Source organism: Symphalangus syndactylus, chromosome 9 (assembly GCF_028878055.3).
Source record: "Symphalangus syndactylus isolate Jambi chromosome 9, NHGRI_mSymSyn1-v2.1_pri, whole genome shotgun sequence".
NCBI classification, from domain to species: Eukaryota; Metazoa; Chordata; class Mammalia; order Primates; family Hylobatidae; genus Symphalangus; species Symphalangus syndactylus.
Genome location: NC_072431.2, coordinates 7,556,677 through 7,578,765, shown reverse-complemented (window position 1 = coordinate 7,578,765; position 22,089 = coordinate 7,556,677). Strand labels below are relative to the sequence as shown.

The following is a 22,089-nucleotide window of genomic DNA, read 5'->3' as shown; positions in this document are numbered from 1 at the left end:
AAAGAGGACAGTCAGAGGGAGACAGGACTATGGAAGAAAGGCACAGAGAGATGTGATGTTGTTAGCTTTGGAGACGGAACAAACAGGCCACGAACCAAGACATATAAGGAGGCTGTAGAAGTTGGGAAGAGCAAGGAAATGGATTCTCCCTTAGAGCTTTCAAAAAGAAGTGCAGCTCTGCTGACCCCTTGATTTTAGCTCAATGAGACCCATGTTAGGCTTCTGACCTACATTGAGAATTAATATTGCTTAAAACCACTAAGTTTGTGGTAATTTGTTACGAAAACAAAAGAAAAGTAACACAATCATCAATTTAAGGCCAAAGATCTTCCCATGGAGTAAATAAAAAGAATTTCACCTCTACAAATAGCGTAAAAATTCCTTAGGTTCAGATACAGAAGTTAATCATAACAGCAAAGCTCTAGATACGGTTGAATCACCTGAAAAATTAGCTACTTGAAAGTAAGGGTGCAAATTAGGAAGATATAGAGGCCTAGAAATAACAAAATCTAGTTTGATGCAGTCAATAATCTTGATCGTCAGGTTCCCATGGACACTAGGTACCTACAGAAGTCTCCTCTCTGTTAAGAGACTAGTGCTTCCTGCTTCCCCCCTGCTTGAAGACAGTGAAGATGACTTGTCCCTGAAAAAGAAGGTAAGTCCCACCCAGGATTTTCCACCACCTCCTCTGCTGGCCAACTGGCCAATAACTAAGGGTAAGTCACAACTGGCTGAAGTGCTAACCCTTCAAAAGGAGGACGGGGATAGTAGCCCAAAAGAGCCACAGGACCTAGCCAATATGTTCCAGTAGAATCAGTAGAATAACTTTGGAACCAATTCCAAAGATGCTGGGTCACCAGAAAACGGAACATAAAGTTGAATAACTGAGAGTTCCAGTTATGAAGAGATCTCCACCTATCAAGACAGTATATTTCCCCCTTAGAGTATATCCCCAACTCTCCTACTGGCAGCCAAACTCATCACCAGGGTTAAGTTACAAGTTAACCTAGCAATGAAGGTGCTGAGATTACCAAGGGAGAAAAGAAGAAGAAAACAGACTTATGCTCTGAAAGAGGTAGATTTAGCCAATAAGTACTGGCAGAAGTTAGAAGAGTATGTAGATGAATTGATTCCAAGGATGCTAGATTAAGATGGGAAGGAATATAATGTTGGATAAGAGAGCCATTTTTGATGTGGGAGGACCCTCCCAGGATACAGGATTTAATAACACCCTGATGAGGACTCCAGAAAATGGTGTGATAATGTTGCTAGGATAAAGACAATATTGCATTCTAGAAAAAATGTAAGATGTCAGTACGACTCTTAAAGATCTAAAGGAGGCACATTTTATAGTCCTCATTGTGCCCTCCATTTTATTCACCACTCTTGTTGATACAACAAGCAGATAGATGCTGGAAGTTGGAATTGAACTACACAAATTCAACCAAGTAGAAGCCCCATTTGCATGTGCTTGGCAGTTGCAGTATCTTTGCTACAGCAGATTAATGCAACTTTAGTTCATAGTACCTGGCAACTGATCTAGCAAGAACACTGTTATCCATCTCTACCAAGAAAGTGAACCAGAAGCAGTTCTCATTCACATGGACATAACAGCAGTATGCATCTTCCATCCTGATCCAGGATTATAATAACTTTTCTGTCCTCTGCCATAATGCAGTCTGAAAGAATCTGAATTTATTGGACATTAGAAAGAACATTATCCTGGTCCGTTATATAATATCAATGACATCCTGTAAGAGAACCGAATAAGCAAAAAGTGGCAAGTACTTTGGAAGTCTGGGTAAGACGTGCTCAGAGGATGGAAAACAGACACCTCCTCAGTGAGTTGTAGGAGTCTATTGCCTGAGTCATGGAAAGACAACCTTTCCAAAGAGAAAGACAAATTGATGCAAATTCCAAAATAAAGGGCAATCTTCCAAAAAAAGAACAAATTAGCTCACTTTCCCCATCAATAAGAAGGTAGCACAACCCATAACAGAACACTTTAGATCTAAGAGAGAACACAGTCCATGCCAGGAATACTGTTCTGACCTAATTACCAGTGCCACAGAAGGATGCTGGCTTGGACTGGGGCTTAGGGCAGTTAAAGACCTTGGAGGAGGTATAGGTTCAACTGAAGAATTAATTCCTCAAGCTTAGACCATATAACCCCACATGCCCCATGATATTAGAAGTATCTTTAGTGTGACAAGCCACATGTAAAGTCTATGGCAAGTCCCTGTAGAAAAATCACAATGTTAGCCACTGAAGGTTTTTCAGCAAGCCTGTGCCATTTGCAATATAGAATTACAAATCACTTGACCAACAGTTTATGGTGTACTACTGGGAACTTACTTAGGCAGAATGCCTGAAAATAGGCAATTAAGAGACCATGGTGCCAAAAATGTCCATTATAACTAGGTTTTGTCAGCCAAGTCATAAGATCATGCAGGTCCTGTGGCAATCCATTATTAAATAAAAATGATACATTTGGGACTGAGCACAAGTAGACAGAGAAAGCCCAAGTGAGCTATATGCAGAAATGGCAAACCCCTACATCTTTCCTATTGCACTGCCTCATTTCCCTCAACTCATCCCTATGACTGCATGGACAGTCCTGTCTAACCATCAAGTTCAAGACACGTTCACAGATCGGTTAGCTCCACATGTGGTATAAACCAAAAAGATACTGCACCTGCCCTGCAGCCCCACTAATGGGTGCCTTCAAAGAGTGCAATGAGAGAAAATATTCCCAATGGGGTACAGCATCAGGGACCATATAGGTTGTATGGAAAGAGAAGTGGCTGCGGTAAAAATAAACATAGTCTTATTGGCAGCAGTGAATAACTTAGCTGATTGTTGGCTGGAGGCCTGAAAAGAGAAGTGACAGAAAATCAGCAACAATAACTCAGAAAAACAGGCATGCAAATGTACCTCCTATGGGAGTGGGCACAAAGTAGAGAGATCTTTGTAGACCATGTTATCGTCCCCCAGAGAGCATCCACCACAAAAGAGGCATGTGGCAGATTGTATTCTTTTAAAAAGGCCACAACAATTTCTCCAATTCTAGAAGTCGTCCATTAAATGTAAACTTAACACTATTCCCATAAAGAGGTGTAAAGAGGCCAGATCTATAATCCCTTTCTTTCAACCTGGGTGGACCTTTGTCTCTGCCTCAAACAATAGAGCGTCACAGAATTGATCCATGTAACTTCCAATGCAAAATTCCAAGCGATCCTTTGTACTTTCTCAGGATACTTACTCTTAGAATCCTGACACCATGCTGCAGGAAAACCCAAACTTTCCAATTCAGCCAAAGTCCCAGCTATCAGCCAGAGTCTCAAGTATCACATATGTCAGTGAAGATGCCAGCAGATTATTCCAGCCTCCAGATGTTAAGTCATCCTCCACCATCAAGTCTTCCCAGGTAAGGGCTCAGAAATTATGGGGCGAAGATAAACCATTCTGAATATCCCTCATATAAATTCTTGGCCCACGGAATTTATGAATATAATAAAGGGAGTGTTTTACACCACAAAATTGGGGTCGGTTGTTACAGAGCAATAGTAATTGGAATCAGAATACAGAATAACTTGATTTATTGACATTAGCTTGCCATCAGCTACTCCAATGTTGCATCAATAGACACAAAAAGGAAGAAGCCATAGTGAAAATTATGGACATTATCCATATACTGAATAGCAAAAGCTCCCATTCATAAGCATTGAACTAGCTAATGCTGCTGCTAAATGTCCAACCTGCCAGCAGGAGGGACCCTGATGTACCCCATTCCTCAAGGAAACTAACTAGGCATTTGGTAGAAATTGAGTACAGTGGACTCCATGTACAAATGAAAGATTAGAAATTCATCTTGATCGGAACTGACAGTTACCTTGTGCCTATAGTGCCCCATAAAACACATCAATATAAGAGATTTCAGAATATGTGATATACCCAAAACAGGATCTCTCCTAACATTGTACTAATGAAAGGGATCCACTGAACAGAAAAGAAGGTGCTGCAATGATCATGGAATCTACTGGTTCTATCACATCATCTAATAGAAAACTTTTGAAGGAGCAGCATTAATACAGCAGCTTGGAGATGATACTCTTAAAGTTGGACTCCACACTTGCAGGATATGACACAGTCCTAAATTAATGCCTATTATATGTAGCTGTGTCCCCAGTAGGTAGAATATATAAGTCCAAGGGCCAAGAGGAGGCAGTGTAGTATCCTCACAGTTATCTTCACTCCCATGACATATGTATAGTATCTGTGCTTCCTGTCCCCAGAATTACAGGGCCTGTGTGGCTAAGATGTGTTGGTTCCCAGAGGGGGAACACTTTTCTTAGGGACAATAGCAAGAGTCTCAAACTCCTGTGACAGTTGTCACCTATTTATTTGGGCTCCTTATGCAAAAGACAAGCAGGCAAAGAACAAAGTCACTTTTCAGGCAGGGATAATAAATCCTGATTGTCTGGGGGAGGGAAGGCGCTGTTATGTAACATGAGCAGGGGAGAAGACCTCTGGCACCCCAGTAACCCACTTGAAGTATGTGTTGATGCTCTCTTACCTAGTTCTGGTAGAAAACCGATAAATGCATCAGCTGTGACCTGAGAAGATCTTGGCGACCAAGATCTTAGGCCCTTCAGGTCACCTCGCCAAGTTCACAATCTAATCCTTTAGAATTGCTAGCTGAGGGTAATGGGTTCTAGAAGAAGTAGTAGAAAAGGGGAATGATGAGTATCAGACATGGTTCTGAGACCAGACATAGGGACTGACGTTTGTCCCGTTAACCATCCTCTTTTGTAAGTTTCCTTAAGATAAAAGGCTGGCTCCCGGAGGGCCAGTTCTCAAATAGGATAAGCAAGCAGATATGAACAACACAAGTGGTCTGAGATGGGATGGAACATCCAGAACTCCTTCTGCATGAAGAAGACATCCACTCACTCAACTTCCAATAGTGTTACCTGGTGATTGCTCACAACTGAGTTCCTCCCAGAATTTCCCTTCCACCAAAGGGAGCTGCCTAATCCAAATATATTGGCTCTGCCCCAGGGGCAACCCACGTCCAAGGACTGGTAGAAAAGGGAGTAAACAGAATTCTTTCTCTATGTGGAACATCTCTGAAGGTCCGTCCCAACTTTACAGCATCCCATGCACTCAGCCTAGGACTCTGTTGCAAGTGAATCAGAGTTCACCTTCTCCCTCTGCTCTACCCAGGCTCCCTTCTTCCCTTACAGGTGTTCTTCCCAACATCGCTCTCTAATAAACCACCTGCATGTAAACCTTCCACTTGGGTTCAGTTTCCTGGGGAAGTCAACCTATGACATGAACACACTGCATTCTGCCTTGATCTATTCTATTAATCCTCATGACATGAAATCCTCCTATCACCCTGCTATGTCAATAAATTTATTCCTATTCTCTAGGCCTAATTCTCTAGGCTAAGATTGTGACCAGACTAACACATCTGCTCCTACCCATGCAACTTCAAGTCTAATCCCCAGAGCAGAGCACAATAGTAAGTTGAAATTCTGCTTTACTATTTTCATTATTTGCTTTATAAATAACTTTCCATCTGTAGAAATGCTGAGTCTTTCATTACTACTGTGAAAACCTCTGAAATGTCATAATAATTGTCGGGAGGGTGACAGCTATGCAAAATGAATGAGAAGCAGTCAATAGTTAAGCTGCTAAAAATATTCTTAGAACAAACTTAGAAATATCTTAAGAAAGTCTAAATTAGCTTTCGTCACAGCCAAAGACATTTAAATGGCATTTTTAGGTTCATAAGATATTTTACCTTTTATTTTATTTAAGAAACTCTATTCCAGCTTTCATGGATATTATTTAATTATTATTGGTAAAATTAAATGATAAACCACAATATAGATATGTACTTAAATCTTAGATGTATAAGTGTATACCTCAATTATGAAGTCATTATCCACTCTCACTCAAAATAGAGCATGCATCTAAAATATCACAAAGTGCAAGAATTGGAAGCAGAGAAAGACTTTAAAAAGGTGTACTATATTCTATGAGTACTCCCAAATATAGAACTAAATGTGTAAACTGTAAAAACACGAAATCTATTAAACTCTTATGAACTTGGATTTGACTCATCTTTTACTCTACCCTTTACAAAGGCTTCCAGTTTAATTTGAAATTTCTGGTTACAAAATGCATGGTGGCTCCACCATTTAACATTAGCACTATTTCCAGCGTGCAAAAGTCATACCCCATTAGTTTCAAGTATTTGGTTAGATATTAGGAAGTCATTGTTTAAAGAAGGAATTCACAAAATCAGTGCTTCTCCATGTTTTTTTTTTTTTTTTTTTTAAATAGAAGAGATCTGGCTTTGAAATACAGTAACAACAATTATACTACAGAATTAATGAATTCCCAATTGTAAAATGTGAATGTATAATGAATTTCAGGGCAGTGCTCTTGCAGCCAGACTGAATTAAGAGTTAAAGTTCTAAAGACTCAATTGCCTCTGAAAATTTGAGGGGGGATGTTTATCAGTTAAAGAAAACATCAGCTGCTTAGAAATGCATGGCGCTACAGCTGAATATAATACCTTTCCTGTTCTCTCTTGAAATGGTTTCCTATTGAAGCAGTTTCTGTATCAATGACACAATAGCCACAATGATACAGAGTTATACTATAGGACACAATAACACTATTCAAAAAGCATAGGAAAAATGACTTTTATAGTGGCAAATACTGTAGCTAAAAGCCTAAAACAAATCACTAAACTGCACTAATTTGTAAGCTTTGAGGTCTGAGGAACTCACTGTCAGCTAAGAGAAGGGCAGAGCTCGCAATCGACTGTCCTCTTGAACACAACAAGATTTTCAAGAAAAGAAATCCGCTGATAGAGTCTCCTCAATTAACTCTGTGCGAAAAATGCCCAAGCAATACCCGGAGGGAACTCAGCAAAAATCAGGCCAAATATGACATTTAACTATCAATCTTTCCAAGACCAGTGATTGTTAATCAGCCTAGGGAGAAATAAAGTAGTACACCTGACAGTGGTTATTTTTTTATAAGCACATACCTACTATTTTACATGGAGGAATATAACTACTTCTGCAGAATATGTAGTGGAACCATTTCTTCATTTTTAGAGGTTACTAATTATGAATAAGCTTAAAATATCCTATCATTTCAAAAATAAATTATATGAGAGAGAGTCCTCAGTATGGGCAATTTCAATACTGAAAAAAGAATTATAAATCATATCTTTCTTTTCTAAGAAAGAAAACCATATGGTATAAAGTACTGACATTAGCTACCTACATATACTTCTCATGTGACAAGCTAAAATGTATTACCCAAGTTGCATTTCAAGTATATACTTTTAAGATAATTTTCATGCATAGCACAATGTAAGCTACCTTTTATGATTCAATTAGAATAAGTATAAGCACACACATATCTGAATATAATTTTAATAATATAAATAAGTATAAATGCAAGTATTTATTTTTACATACATTTCATATTTGATTCCAAATTCAGCCACCAGTAACTATATGGTGGTTATTTAAACTTCATGAGCTTCAGATTTTGTATCTATCTCAAACAAAGATTAGAGTACGGTACAATGTGTATAAAATTTCTAATACAAGGTGTGGCATACAGTAGGCATTTGATAAATGGCAATTATTTTATGAAAAATTACTATATCTCATCTTTAATTATTTTTCAATTATAGATGAAAAAAGATGGAAGATAATCCAAATTACTGAAGTTTTGTTTGTGCATGTATTTTAGAATCCAGACATGAATATAGATATGGCTAGTGCACTGAAAGCTCACTTATAAAGAATAAAATACAACTTAAAGTCCTGATTAATAGAATGGCAGGGATGGTCTTCTGAATATGCAAGAGATGCTAACCTTCAAATATACACATTACTGTAATGCAGGTAGAATAAACTGCACATGCATTGCTGTTAGGCAGCTAAGAAATATTTCTCTTTTGTCAACTGCAAAAAAAGAAGTAATCAGAGTTTTGTTTTGTTTTTTGTTTGTTTGTTTGTTTGTTTGTTTTTTGAGACAGAGTTTCACTCTTGTCGCCCAGGATGGAGTGCAGTGGCGCAACCTCCGCCTCTCGGGTTCAAGCGATTCTCCTGCCGCAGCCTCCCGAGTAGCTGGGATTACAGGCACCCGCCACTACGCCCAGCTAAGTTTTTGTATTTTTAGTAGAGACGGGGTTTCGCCATGTTGGGCAGGCTGGTCTCGAGCTCCTGACTTCAGTTGATCAGCCTGCCTCGGCCTCTCAAACTGCTGGGATTACAGGCCTGAGCCAACGTGCCCGGCCAGTAGTTGGAGTTTCTAAAGGTAATTTTGTAAACCCATGAACAACAGAAACATGAATGTATCACAAATATTGAAACACAAACTGAGTATTAGGTTACAGACTGCATACTCTGCTGTCAACACTGAATTAGAGTCAGCTTTGCAAGGGAAGTGGGAAAAGCACCCAGTTTCTTGGGATTAGCCTAAAGTTTACCTACTATTCCATGCATTTTTTGAATACACACACATACTCTTATATACTCTTAACATAGTTAATCGATTTCTATTTGAACATGTAACATATATTTTTTATAGTATACATGCAAATACTCTATATACAAACATATATTTGTGTTATGAATGTGTGTATGTATATGCACATGTGCACGTGTGTGTGTGTGTGTATCTTCTTTAGCTCTCTCCGGAAGAGGGGAGGTGGTTAAACATAAGGGTGTCAAAGTACTTCTTTGCATAAGTAAGCTTAGAGAGTTAAGGCATTACATTAGTATCAATGACGACAGAAAATAAAACTGAAACACTGTTTGAAATATTAGCCAAAAAGATATAATGACCATAGAGTTCAACCGCAAAATCACAGGAAGCAAGAAGAAGGCCACTTTCCATCCCAGCTGCTGGAATTGGAGGGATGTTTGATAGTGAGGCACAGGAAATAATCAGAGAATAAGCAGTCTCTGAGTAACAAGACAGATTATTTCAGGCTGCAGTCCACTGCGAGTTATTCTTGTCTTGGGGGAAGACTGGGAGGTTTCTAAACCCCGATTTTCACAGTAATGATGTCATTATGTAGTTTATAATATTGTAGGCGATGGTCATAATGGAAAAGGGTTGCACTTCCGTAGACGAGTATATTTAGATAAATCTATGCACAACAAAGGAAGAACAAAATTAGTCAAAGGTTGAGTTTGATTAATTGGGACTAAGACCTAAAACTCTAAAATGAATATAGTATCTCTGTTGTACAGGTGGTACAAACCAGTGTGAAACATGAACCAAATGACAAATATAAGTTACTCAAAAGATGAGAGAGAATCACAATAATGGCCTAGAGTAACCCATGAAAAACAAGGAACAAGTTGAGAACTGAAATAAAAACATTAACTATGCCAATTCTTGATAATAACTTAACTCATTCTGAAATACCAAGTTAGACTGACAGCTGTAAAATTACTTGGCAGTTGTATCTGTCCATATTACACAGTACTGTGTGTCTTTGCTTAAGGTGATTTGTTTAGCAAAGTCAGTATTGCTCATTTCACATAATGGGAAAAATCTTCTCAATTAACAGTTTTTGTTGTCTTTCACAGTCCTGAGTAAAGATTGCCTTCTATGTAGTTAAAGAGATACTTGACCAATATACTCGACTAATACTGAGTTAATATTCAGACATGGAGAAGAATAATTGAATTAAGCAATTACAGCCATCTAGTTAATTATATGAATAGAGAATATGGAAGTGAACTACCTTCCACCCTCCAAAAATAGAAAGTGTTTGCCAAAGAAAACGATTGCGTTATGTATAAAACGCTTTCTTAGGTACGTGGCTGTTACAGTTTAATGGTGAGTAAAGCCCCATTCAGCCCTTTTCAGTTAATTCTAATTTAAAAATGATTTAAATGATTAGGTGACTGGGTGGGAAACACTAATTTTGGTTACTTCTGGATCAAAACTAGAAGATGTGACACAGTAATTTTGTGATGACCCCATTTAATGGTTTATCCTCATTTTCTGTTTTTATGTATTAACTACCAATTATAAGTATTCTTATAAATAAATATATCCCCAGGTTATTTTTTTCCAATTGGATGGCTGATTTTTGTAAACTGCTATTTTTCAGTTAGCCTTGAAATGAAGACTATTAGTCTTGAAGACTATTAATATTAAAAATATTTTTACTCCTTGATTCAAAAACAAGATCGATACACGTATTTGAACACACTTATAGATTTATATAAGCATAAATTTACCCATAGCCATAAGGTTTAGGACACACTAACGTTCTCTGGAGCCGTAAATGAGGGGGAGGATGCCAGCTCCTTGCTAACCACCATTAAGGAGAAAAAGGAGAAACTCCTGGGTTATGTGGATTGAGAAAGGGAGACTAGCATAAGCAACAATATGAAGTACACGTGCATCGAAATACAATATCAAATCGCATTTTCATGCACATATTTATAATACTTAAAGTGTTTAAAAATATTCAATTTCTGTCATTTTCCACTAGACTGACACAACCAGAATATTTTTTCCAGAAAAACAATTACTTGGTCTCTGTTACCTCCTAGCTTCTTATTCTGCTCTAAAAACTAAATGATAGTCCTGTTATGAGGTTCAACTGCTAGAGCAACTAAATGTAGATTTTTAAGAACAGAAGGGAAACTCTCCATGCTCCCTCTCCCTTCTACTCCAGATATAAAAATGCAGCCATAGTTTCTTATTCTTGCTAATATCTACATTTCTTCTGTGCATCAGCCCACTCTTCTAAGAGTTTATTCGATGTGGAAACTGAGGGATAGAGATTAAGATTTTTGCCTGAAGTAACACAGTAAAGCAGCAGCTGAACAAGAAGAAAGCCCACGTTACCCAACAGTTTTCAACTACATCATGCTGTCTTGCACTGTAATAAAAAACAATAATGAAAGCACATACCTCTCTTTTCACAAGGGCAATGCCTTCATCTCAGTGGCTGTACATTCGTAAAGAACGATATGATTTAAGTCATTCTGGACCCATAGTCTACTGCTGCTAAACAGCACTTCTTTTTAGCACTCTAAAAAGACTTTAAAAAGTCTTTGAGTTCACCTCCAAAAGGAGTTGCCCCCACAGGAACTTTAGAGATAACTGTCCTATCTTCTGAAGAAATGGTCAGTTAGCTTCGCACATTTAACACACACATCACTTCAGAATCTTGATGGACATATATATCTGAACAAGTTCCAGAGTATCATACAATAAAATTATATGATGACATAAGTTAAAGGACAGATACATCTTTCTAGTTTGGGTAAACTTTAAGGAAATTGCTGAGGCTTTATTACACACCCATTCCAGGACTACTTTTCTTTCTGCACCACTGTTCCTCCACCTAGAACCCATGCTATAGCAATGCCCTTTCTTCCTTCTTTACCTATATTATGCCTACCCACTTTCAAGTCTTAACCGTTCCGCGCTTTTTCAAGTTTTCTCCAACCACAATAGGAAGAGTAATTCCTCTCTCTTGTCTAGGTACACACTTTTGTGTATTTCTCATAGGCTTATTTTATTTGTTTTTCCATTTGTTTTTGTCTCCTGGATTAATGCACAACCTCTTTGATTTTACAGCACTTACTGAGAGGTGACAGCGTGCTGGCAGGCCTCACAGCTCTCGCTCGCTCTTGGTGCCTCCTCGGCCTCGGCGCCCATTCTGGCCATGCTTGAGGAGCCCTTCAGCCCGCCGCTGCACCATGGGAGCTGTTCTCTGGGCTGGCCGAGGCTGGAGCCGGCTCCCTCAGCTTGTGGGGAGGTGTGGAGGGAGAGACACGAGCGGGAACCGGGGCTGCGTGGGGTGCTTGCGGGCCAGCTGGAGTTCCGGGTGGGCGTGGGCTTGGCGGACCCCGCACTTGGAGTGGCCAGCCCTGCCGGCCCTGAGCAGTGAGGGGCTTAGCACCTGGGCCAGCAGCTGCGGAGGGTGTGCCAGTTCCCCCAGCAGTGCTGGCCCACTGGCGTTGCGCTGATTTCTCCCTGGGCCTTAGCTGCCTCCCCACGGGGCAGGGCTTGGGACCTGCAGACCACCAGGCCTGAGTGTCCCCCCACCACCCCCGCCGCCCCCAACGTCACCCCCGCCCCCCCCCCCACCCCACCAGTGGGCTCCTGCACAGCCTGAGCCAACCGGATGAGCACCGCCCCCTTGCTGAGGAGTGCGGGCACACCACGCGGGACTGGCAGGCAGCTCCACCTGTGGCCCGGGTGTGAGACCCACTGGGTGAAGCCAGCTGGGCTCCTGAGTCTAGTGGGAACTTGGAGAACCTTTATGTCCAGCTAAGGGATTGTAAATACACCAATCAGCACTCTGTATCTAGCTCAAGGTTTGTAAACACACCAATCAGCATCCTGTGTCTAGCTCAGGGTTTGTAGATCCACCAATCGGCACTCTGTATCTAGCTCAAGGTTTGTAAATGCACCAATCAGCACTCTGTGTCTAGCTTAAGGTTTGTAAATGTACCAATCTGGTATAAAATGGAAATAACTAATATAGATTTGAGTTCTGTGTCTAGCTGATCTGGTAGCGACTTAAGAGAACCTCTATGTCTAGCTCAGGGTTTGTGGATGCACGAATCAGCACTCTGTATCTAGCTCAAGGTTTGTAAATGCACCAATCGACACTCTGTATCTAGCTCAAGGTTTGTAAATACACCAATCGACACTCTGTATCTAGCTAACCTAGTGGGGATGTGGAGAACTTTTTCATCTAGCTCAGGAGTTATAAACGCACCAATTAGCACCTTGCCAAAACGGCTCTCTGTAAAACAGACCAATCGGCTCTCTGTAAAATGGACCAATCAGCAGGATGTGGGTGGGGCCAGAGAAGGAAATAAAAGCAGGCTGCTGGAACTAGCAGTGGCAACCCACTCAGGTCCCCTTCCACACTGTGGAAGCTTTGTTCTTTTGCTCTTTGCATTAAATCTTGCTGCTGCTCACTCTTTGGGTACACACTGCCTTTACGAGCTGTAACACTCACCACGAAGGTCTGCAGCTTCACTCGTGAAGCCAGCAAGACCACGAACCCACCGGGAGGAACGAACAACTCCACACGTGCTGCCTTAAGAGTTGTAACACTCATCGCGAAGGTCTGCAGCTTCACTCCTGAGCCAGCGAGACCACGAACCCACCAGAAGGAAGAAACTCTGAACACATCCGAACATCAGAAGGAACTCCGGACACGCCGCCTTTAAGAACTGTAACACTCACCACGAGGGTCCGCGGCTTCATTCTTGAAGTCAGTGAGACCAGAACCCACCAATTCCGGACACATTACTACATAGCTACATGCATCATCCACAGCAGTTATACATTAATTAGTTGACTGAATTTATGAGAACTGAAGCTAAATCACCCTAGAATTTCTGTGGGGAATTCTCACTGGTCACCACTTCTGTAAAGTAGCACATCTTCCTCCAGTATTTTCTAGCCTTCCTAGTAAGGAGTCCAGCAGAGGTGAGGCAAAAACCCAACTCAGTTACACTCAGGAGTAAAAGATGGAATGCTCCAATGATCAATCTGTACCCAACCTTTCCTTGTATTCCCAAATCCCACAATCCATCAGTAAGAAGAGTAATCTGGTTCAGAGTGACCACAGGCTCTATTAAGAGCCATTTATCCCCTCATCCTTTCCTTTCAGGACACCAGAAAAATCTCCCTCAAGATGGTCTTTCTTCAGGCAGACAGCAGACATTTTTCTCTTTCACCCTGATGCACTACAACGAAGTTCTAGTGGCTTCAGATAAAAATATATGCTTTTGCTGTTTTGCCATTATTTAAAGGGTAGATAACATTTTTCTAATAGCCTTTACTTCCTACTCACCTCCTTCAGATCTCAGCTGCCTTTTGTGCTGTCCCTTAAGACTTAGAGACGCCTAGCTGTGAACAAACCCTTCCTCTTTCAGGAAGATGTATTTCCCCTTCCACAGGATCAGTTGATTATTTTTATTTCCACCGTTCACATTACAACAAAACAAGACAAAAAATACACTGCTTGAAGATACTGTAACATGTCATACACATGACCCCAAATTTCAGCCACACAACAGTCCTTAATATAGATTTGAGCAGGAACAGCAAGAAACTGAGGTTCCTGTTCATGCAAAGTTGTAGAGACAGAAAGAGTAAGTTACATCATAATTTCTAATGCCTTTCATCATACCACAATATGTATTTAAATAACTTTGTAGTAAATGTGTAATAGCCAAAAATATGTTTATAATAGTTGAAATCCTCTTTTGTAACTCCTAGGGAATATGTCATTTGGATGTTGAAACAGAAAGCATAGATCTTACTCAATTCAATCAATGAAATCAACAGGAAAGGAAACAGTTTTTAAAATATAAGATTAGAAATGGCACAGTGTCTTGGAAAAGTAGCAAGAAACTGATATAGAAAAGCTGAAATGGGATCAGTGCAAGGTGGTATAGTTAGAAAAGAAAATGGAATTGCACTGGTATAAAATGGAAATAACTAAGTACATGCCCCATTATTTTAATGAGATTATTTTAATAAGAGATTTTAGTAATTTGTAAAAAACAAATCCATCTAATGAATACGACTGGACCCTGGAGAAAATAAGTTTCACAAATAATGCAGGACCTCCATCTGCCTGACATAATGGTAAAATCACTGTGCCTTGAATTAGTGAGACGATTTAATGATATCTTAAAGTCTCTTCTCACTTCCAGCTTTATGATTTTACAGGGCCAAAAGATTATTAATTGGATTTGAAAATAAAGATAGGATATAGTTTTCTATGAATGCAATATTTATTGTTTGCTCTAAGTAATATAGTGTTTACACTCACACTCGCTGAAGCAAAGAAACAAAAGTTATTTTGTGGGACCATTAAGTTAATGTCAATTACAAAGAAGCTAAAAATGTTCACTCTTTCCATACTTTAAATATATGCAATATACTTTGCATATCCTTCCAAAATAGCCAAAAGGGAGACTAAGGAAGCCCTTCTCTTACTTAACTGAGATGACAGCACATTCCCTTAGTTAATCTGAGCTACCAAGAAGCACAAGCTCTGGAGCTCAGTTCCCAGAGTAGGTCGGTGTATCTGGCTGTTTGCTGTTGCCTTTGTAGATTACAAACCTTGAGCCCAACCCTTGCAAAACTCCTCTCCAAGCATGAGGACCAAGTCAGAGAATATGAGTGATGAATCACCTCTATACCTGGAACACAACCCAAAACCATCGTTCCTGACAACGTTTTAATAAAATATAATTGAACTCACAAGGCTTATGCTATAATCCCATCCCCATGATTCCTACTGCAGTTACATTAAAATAATAAGTTTTTAAAAAGTACAGAGCACATCCTTTCAGAAAAGTTTATTTGTACCCTGCTTCTCAACCAGGGTTTAAGGTGTTTCACAACTATAAAACAAAAATAAAAATATTGGCAAAATATAAGTATAAAGAAGCATAACCAGAGATGATAAAATTAAGCAAAGAAATCAAGATCATGAAAAATGCCTTCCTAGAATTACTTTTGTGACATCTATTCACCAGAATTATTTCATCTCTAAACTTTTATCTCTGACTGTTAATTCTCTAAACCCTGGCGCTCTCACTGATTTATTCATTGTAAAATAAGTTAGGCTCAATCTGCTCAATCTAAAATACTTATTAGTCCACTTAGGGGCTTTCCCAGGGAAATATAGGACATGAGCAAGTAACACTATATAAAATAATCTGCCAATTTTGCATGTGAAATCTCAGTAATATGACCAACGAGGACAATTTTTGAAAGGGGAAAAATGATCCCAAGATACAGCGAGCAGCCCAGCCACTTTTCCTTCGTGATTGTAGCCAAGGTGGTGACAATATAAGAATGTGCATGAGTGTGTAGGGACAATGGAGTGAAGAGGAAAAAGAGGTTGCAGCTGATGGTATATAATAGAGTTTCACATTGATTTTTTAACAGCATTTATTAAAATAATTTCTTCCTCTTTTCCTACAGACTAACACCCTAAATATGGTTTAGTCAAAGGCAGTATCTCGTCACACGGCCTCTCCAAACCCAATCTGAACAAAAATCATAATCAATGTACCTTGGGACAGCTTTGCTCTGAGAATGGCAACATCTTGAGACTGAATGGTAATGGCCAACTGACCATCCATGTCATTCTTATCCCTTCCTATCCATCCAGATTCAACCCACTAAAGTACCATCTGAAATATCTTCCAGAGCCTTCTTGTATCACTTATGCCCTTGTTCTTAATTTCACCAAGGCCATTTCTGTCCAGCTACTGCCTGGGGTGTCATTCTTAAATTGTATGAGATTTACTGATATTACTTGAATTGAGTTAATACAGCTTGCTAATTTGTCATACTCACGTGTTTCTTAAGCTTACTCTATTTATTACTTCTAATGCATTCTGAAAGCTATTTTTGGACAGTGAATTAACCATTTCAGGACACCAAATCATCGTTTGATTTGGTTCTCAACAAAACTATTCAGACTTGGAGTTGTATTTTGTTTTTTGTTTGTAGTGGGGATTTGTCTGTGCTGATGCATTCATAATGTTTAATAACTTCCTTGGAAATTAAAGGCATGGTGACCAGAAGTAAAATTACAGAATATGTCAATAGAATACTTTTTCTTTTTTTAGCAAGCCGACTGATAAGTTTACAGGAGATACAATTCTTGATATGATGTCATTATCAATAGGATCTCTAGAAAACACAGTTAACCCAAATGACTTACTACCACAGAATGACTTACAAAGAAAACTTTCAAAACTAAGAAAATGCGTTGGATCACTTAGCTCTAGGTATTTCAATAAGCATACCGATAGCTAGGTTTTACATTCCAATTCTTGAGGCTATGTTGATTCGTTATTCTAAATCTAATGAAATGTGAGTGCAACAAAATCAATAACGTGATAAATAGATACCAGTTCATTTAATGACTTTTTGTTATCCAGTGGTGTTTAATTAAGCTAAAAGGAAAATTCAAACAAAACTTTAACATTCCAAGAGTATTTGGGAGAATTATTTTAATATAAATAACTTTAAAATCCAATAAGCAAAAATCTATAGCTTAAGGAAGTAAAATTTTTTAAATGCACATATATATATTGCCAAATATATATGTCAAATGGGTAGTATCCATTAAAATTGCCTTGGTTACTCCATATGATTTTTTGTGCTATTCTATTATGAAGAGGTTTTCTTGCAATTTTTCCTTCAGAAATATTTTCAAGTAATTCATATTACTGTAATGTTACATCTGATATTGAAAATGTAATAAATTAAAGTACAAATCCCACTTAAAAAAATTATAGGACAGAATTATTGGTGGAATGTAGGCAGTTAAGAGATAATCTCCCTCATCCAACTGTGACACCATATATAAATCTTAGCTATTGTGCAGTTAGTTTGCTAAGCAATATTCCCAGATAAATGACAGTAAGTTCCTAGGTCTATAGCAGAAACTTTTATACTTAAGTATTGCACATGGTTGTCAATCAGATTGGGCATAACAGGAAGAAGATTAAAATACTTGAGACAATACAATCCATGCGTTACAACAAATATTCTCAATTCACTAAAAAATAGAATCTGAATTTCATGCTCAGAGTTTTTCAGTGAGGAAGTAGAGGAGAAAAGGGATACCCTAGCTATTCCTGGGAAGAAAGTTTATAATGACATAGTTCTCAATCATGTAAACAATTTTAGGCTACAATGAAGTGATTTTGCCTGAGTAACCTAGAAAACCATTTGTGTTTCCTCTTCAACCACGATACCAGAAAATACTATTGAGAAATATAACTTTGTGTGTAGTATGAATGGCTTTACATGTAGCAAATACAGGCAAATAAAGGAATACAGATTTTTATGCTAGCAAAGTTCCTATCTAGGCTTTTGAAGTTTCTGTTTATAATAACCCTGTCTTTTAAATTAATCATTCTCAAAGTTATTCATATAAAATGTTCAAAACACATTTTTTAACTTTACACTAAATCTTATGTCTATGTCCTTTACAATTGATTCCTTTTTTTGATAAATTTAAAAAATGTTCTCTCCCTTATAAATGCTTCCACAAATAAAAATGAAACTACTGAGGTTAAGAAAGTTCATGACTTACAAAATCAAAGCAATGAAACTGTAAGCCTATGTTAGTGCTTCTCAACTTCAGTGTCCACTGTAATCATCACTTGAGGTGATGAACACAAATCACTGGGCCCTACGCTCTCAGTTTCTAATTTAGAAAGCCTCAGAGGGGCCCACAAATGTGCACTTCAAACAAGTTCCAGGGCGATGCTAATGCTGAAGATTAGGGGCCTAATCTTCTTTCAGAACCTAACATCTGTGACAGGTAAAACATATCTGAAAAGTAACATATAATTTTTAACCCACCTCATAGCTGTGACATTTATAATGGCCAGGAATACTGATTAATATTTTTCACACAAAAGCAATTCTATTCCTAGCTACATAACTAATAACCACATCAATATAAAAACAAAACTAAGTGAAAAAGACCCCGGCCTTCATCACAGTCATCAGCTCAGTAGCAGAACTGCCTCCTTGTTTACTGTTAACAGACATAAACACAGGATTATTTTAATGCGATTGTTTCCTATTTGTCTTCACTACTAGATCGTACCCTTTTCCACTACCCAATCTGAGACTTGCCAGGACAAATAATCTGAATAACAAAAAGTGGCAGGAAAATGGAACCATGCCCTTCTGATCCAGATAGTTCCAGCAATGTACCACTGTCGCCCCATGCCCCCAACCTTTCTCACTTCTCATCACCCCGTCACACACACATACACTCACACATGCATACACACAAATTTAAAAAACCAGAACAAAAAATTCCTTTTAGCTAAGATGATCTGAATCAATGAGAGAGGAATACAGAGTTGGGCATGGGATGAGAAGAATTCACTCTCCCATCCTAAGGAACAGCCCCTTGGGAAGGCTGTATCTCCGGCATTCCTACATCCCTAGAATCCCCGTTTTTCTCAGCTGTTCAGAGGGCACCAGGGTCCAGGATAGTCACAAGAGCACTAAGTTAATTCCTACTCTTTTCAGGCCCCACCTCCTGTTGTCAGTCAAACCTTGAGGTCCGCCAGGAGACTCAGCATCTCTCTCATACACACGTCCCCCCGCCCCATTACCACAACCATCACCACCACCAGGCAAGTTGTCTTTCATTTGGGAAGGAGGGATTGGGAGAGGGTACATTCTGATCCTTAGAGTCGGGACAAAGTGAAGGTTTCTTGGGAGCCAAGAAGGGAGCTAGAAACACAGGAAAGGGAAGAGCAGATGGAGTGCAGCGGGTACCAGAGCTCACCTCAGCACTGTTCAGCCCTGGACAGGACACAGTGGACAGAGTAAAGACTGGGTCTGTGGCATTCATCCCCAAACACCCACCCACTGTACAATCCGTTCCCACAGAGTTTGAGGACTCGGGATTCACCGGCACCTGTGTCCACTCTGCAGTCAGTTCCAGGGTCTGCAGGGAAAGCTCTGACACTTCTACAAATAATTCATTCCTTTTTGCCCAGGGTCAGCCATTGACTTAGTCCTGCAGCACCAGAGTCCAAACCCCTAAGTGAAACCAAGGGCAAGTAAGTGGGCTGGATTTTCAGCACACATTCTGTGGACACTGACTCAGGGGCGAGGGGTGGGACTGGCTGTGGGCGGGTCTTGGCTTGATGTCCCCTCAAGGGGTGCACCTCTAACCTCCCACCAGACCTCAAAAACACGGAAGTTTTTTTTTGGACACCACCTGCTTGTCCCAAGAGAAGACTTACATTTTAGTCCACTATTAACTATGACCTGGATGTGTGTGTGTGTGTGTGTGTGTGTGTGTGTGTGTGTGTGTGTGTTTCCATCCTGAAAGCTAAGGGTGCCAACTGCCGACAGGCAAAAAAACCTGAATTTGCTTTTGAGGACTTCAAAACCTCCTAATTAACAAGCTTGCCCTTCTCTAGTTCCTAAACCTAAATCTGGGTTTTCCAGAGGGGAGATGAGATTGTGTTCCCGCTGCAGCGAGCTGGTGTCCAGCCCTGGAACCCAGACGCGCGGACTTAGCAGTCCGTTCATTCATGCACTTGCTCATCCATTCACACAAACATGTCCCTTAATTGTGTCTGGCACCGAGAATCTTGCCTGCTATTTTCCCCTCCCCAAGTCAGTGCTCATGGCAACCGCTGGTGCAGAACGCAACTCAACTGTCACCCCACTTCCTGAGCCGGAAAATCAAGGCATGTAGGCATTCACAGAAAAAGGAAAAGGTGGAGAGGAGGAGGCGGCGGGGGGCGGAGAGGGGTGGGGAGACTCACGGGGTCACACTGGAAGCTTCCCTGGCGGGTGCCGGGAAACCGCGGCACCCACACCGTGGCATGCAAGGAGCCAAACCATTATTAAATCAAAGACTGCTGGAGCTCGCATTCCCCGGGGGATAAATCAAGTGCAAAGCCACTCGTTCGCAAGAGTGCGTTGCTGCCGGCTAGACCCAACTCCGAGCCAGAGCCCGGGCGCCGGGGGAGCGGCTCGCAGCCCAATCCGCAGCGCGCTCGCTGCCTCCTTACCGCTCCCAATAACGTGATGAAGTGCAAATCAAATGCCACGCCGGGAGGGGCCCCGCAACGGCGCGAGTCGTGCATTTTCGCTCCCCAGGCTATCTTGCCTAAGAATCACAAGGTCACGATAGCATCGCGATTCCACTCACCGTACACTCCTTGGCCAGAGATCCCCTCCAGGAGGACTGTCAGCAGCCACACGAGACCGTACAGTAAATCCATCTTCACGTGAACATGAACATATCCAGCGCAGGGGGGACGCGGCGGGACCTTCCGGAGGCCGGCGGCCAGCCAGGCGCGCTCCACTCGCGGCCGGGCCGAGCCGAGGTGCCCGGGAACCGCTCGCCGAAGGAAGAAGCGCCGTCCGTCTGTCCTTCCCCGGCGGCGGCCGCGAGCGGAGCGCAGGAGCCCCGCACTCCACACACTCATGCACACACTCACACACACACACTCACACACACTCACACAACACGATACGCTGACACACACTCACACGCACGCCGCACTCACACCGGGTGCCTGGGAAGATCGCAGACGCCGCGGAGGAGCAGGGGGCGGTGATGGGAAGCTGAGCCGCGAGGCGAAGTGTTCTCCGGGGAAGCGGGCTCGAGTCTCCGCAGAGGCGGCGGCGGGCGGCGGGCAGGGGGCCGGGGGGCCGCGCGGTAGGAGCCCGGCTTGCACAGCCGAGGAGCAGCGGCCTCTGGCCCAGGACGCCGAGCGGGGCTCTCTTGCCTGGATTCGCCTTTACAAAGTAACTCGCGAAGGTCCCCGGAGGGGCGTCAAGCGGCGACAGCGGCCCGCCCGCCCGCAGTCCGAAGCCCCCAGCCCTGCTGTCTTGCCTTCCCCCATTCCATCAGTTGCCATTGCAACGCCAATCCTGTTACACGATACAGACTCGCATCGCCGAACCGGGAGGGGAGGAAGACGAGGAGGAGGAGGAGGAAGAGGAGGAGGAGGAGGAGGAGGAGTGGGGCTGGGGAACGGGGGTGGGGAGGAGGGAAGGGAGGAGGGGGAAGGCGGAGGAGGAAAGGGTCCAACGGGGAGCGGAGTGCGCGTCTGGAGCTCGCTCGGGCACACCAGCCGCAGCCGCCACCGCCGCCACGCTCCAAAACAGCTTTCAGCGCCCCGCCGGCGTAGAGGCGCCCTGGCCGGCCGCACCAATGCCCGGAGCCGAAAGCAGAGTCCGGGCACCGCCACTTGCGAGAAAGGGAGAACGCCGGGCAAACGCCCGACCCGCACACACGTCTCCGCGCGCCCACCGGCACTGCGCGTCCCCTTCGCTTCCGCGCCGCCCCCGCCAGGTGGAGGGGGTGGGGACGGGCGGGACAGGCGGGAGTTTAGAGGAGGGAGCCGCGGAAGGGGTTCCCCGCTCGAGCTAACGTGGTGGCGGCATCCAGAGGTGAACGCGGGAGCGGCCGCCGGCGGAGGGGACCCGGCTGTGCGTGGCGTCCGCTCGGGCCGA

The 22,089-nt window shown here is 41.8% G+C and overlaps 1 protein-coding gene and 1 long non-coding RNA gene across 3 annotated transcripts in view; one reads left to right on the top strand and one right to left on the bottom strand.

Annotated features, from left to right (window-relative positions):
- The window catches only part of MDGA2 (MAM domain containing glycosylphosphatidylinositol anchor 2), an 837,606-nt gene extending 815,730 nt beyond the window's left edge, over positions 1 to 21,876 (bottom strand). For both annotated transcript variants that reach the window (XM_055291423.2, XM_055291424.2), the window contains exon 1: positions 20,777 to 21,876. In XM_055291423.2, the coding sequence (XP_055147398.1) occupies positions 20,777 to 21,056 (280 nt within the window). In that variant the 5' untranslated portion in view covers positions 21,057 to 21,876. The remainder of the gene's footprint in view (positions 1 to 20,776) is intronic.
- LOC129489151 (uncharacterized) lies at positions 769 to 6,343 on the top strand. The gene is made up of 2 exons (XR_008659917.2): positions 769 to 1,845; positions 1,879 to 6,343. It is a non-coding gene; the product is annotated as an uncharacterized lncRNA (long non-coding RNA).
- Positions 21,877 to 22,089: the final 213 nt, after the last annotated feature.